The sequence below is a fragment of the Pseudomyrmex gracilis genome, unplaced genomic scaffold (genome assembly GCF_002006095.1).
Source record: "Pseudomyrmex gracilis isolate BER0280 unplaced genomic scaffold, ASM200609v1 scaffold_3995, whole genome shotgun sequence".
NCBI classification, from domain to species: Eukaryota; Metazoa; Arthropoda; class Insecta; order Hymenoptera; family Formicidae; genus Pseudomyrmex; species Pseudomyrmex gracilis.
In genome coordinates this window covers 4,723-6,255 of record NW_018024579.1, presented here as the reverse complement: position 1 = coordinate 6,255, position 1,533 = coordinate 4,723, and the positions used below count along the sequence as shown (strand labels likewise).

General features: G+C 51.6%; 1 protein-coding gene across 1 annotated transcript; it reads left to right on the top strand.

The window, feature by feature from the left end:
* The first annotated feature begins 169 nt into the window (after positions 1–169).
* Positions 170–1,006, top strand: LOC109863283. The gene has a single exon (XM_020443519.1). It carries the CDS (start codon positions 170–172, stop codon positions 1,004–1,006), a length of 837 nt encoding a protein of 278 aa, XP_020299108.1.
* Positions 1,007–1,533: the final 527 nt, after the last annotated feature.

Here is a 1,533-nt window from a genome sequence, read left to right as displayed (position 1 = left end):
GTATAAAGTACTGTACATAGCCTGTAAATACATCACGCAAGTTAACACGAGTTCACGACGTCTTATTCACCAGCTTAAGCCTCATCCACGCTGCTTACCACTAGCTGCTTACCTATAACCGCTGCAGAGTTCTTAACCGCCACATTGGTGACCCCGACGTGATCTAAAAATGGCGAAGAAACAAGATACTACTATCTGCTTAAATGACGATGAGACGTTGAGCAGCAAGGCGACAATACGGATACCGGCGTTCTGGCCAGAAGACCCTGAGCTATGGTTTGCACAGCTGGAGAGTCAATTTGCTATCTGCGAGATGAAAAGCGACGAAGCAAAGTACGCGTACGTGCTGTCAAAGTTAGAACCACGACAAGCAAGGGAAGTTAAGGACGTAATAACACAACCCCCGTCAGGAAACAAATATGCAGCGATCAAAAAGGCATTGATACAACGCCTGACCGATTCTCAAGAACAGCGAATTCGGCAACTCCTGGAACAGGAAGAGCTAGGAGACAGGAAGCCATCGCAGTTCCTACGCCATCTGCAAACCCTCGCTGGTACCACCGTGTCAGATAGGCTGCTGCGAACGCTATGGCTCGGGCGACTGCCATCACAGGTACAGGCCATTTTGGCAACAAGAGCCGAGGACGAGTTGAGCAGCGTCGCCGAGCAAGCAGACAGGATACATGAAATAAGCAACCGAGCAGTCGTCCTAGCCACTACCCCGCATGCAGCAGCAGCGGTAGCAACGCAGGCAACGACAACGGCAACCACAACAACGTGCCAAATTAAGGCACTCACGAAGCAGGTCGCGGCACTCACCGCACAAATGGCTAAACTTATGAAGCAGGACAGAGCCCGATCTAGGAGTCGTTCAAGGAGCCGACCTAGACGAGGCGAATACAGGGACAAGGACATCTGTTACTACCACCGACGATTCGGTGCAGAAGCTCGAAGGTGCGCACAACCCTGCGCGTTCAAGAAAAAAAACGAAGAGGGCAGTCATTAATGGCGGTAAATGATGAAAGCCCAGGTCCACGCCGCCTTTACATGGTAGACAAAAAGACACGGACGAAATACTTAGTAGACACAGGCTCCGACGTCAGCATCTACCCACGGAGGCTAACACGAAACACGGGTCGGACAGCGCAGACATTTGAACTGTACGCCGCTAACGGAACAAGGATCCCGACGTTCGGGACAGTCACCATACAACCAGAGTTCGGGTTGCGAAGAGCATTCCTGTGGCGCTTCGTGGTGGCGGACATCTTACAACCGATCATTGGATCAGACTTTTTAGCACATTTCCATCTCTTACCCGATGTAAAAAAGAGAAGATTGGTCGATGGGAAGACCGGGCTCAGCGCGCCCGGAACGGCAACATATACAAGAACGGCGTCGGTAAAAACCCTGGAGGGCCATACGCCTTACCACCAAATCCTCGAACAATATCCAGAGCTGACACGAGCCGGAGGCACAAGGAAGGAGGTGAAACATGGAACGGAGCACTTCATTACTGTCACTCCAGGACCATCC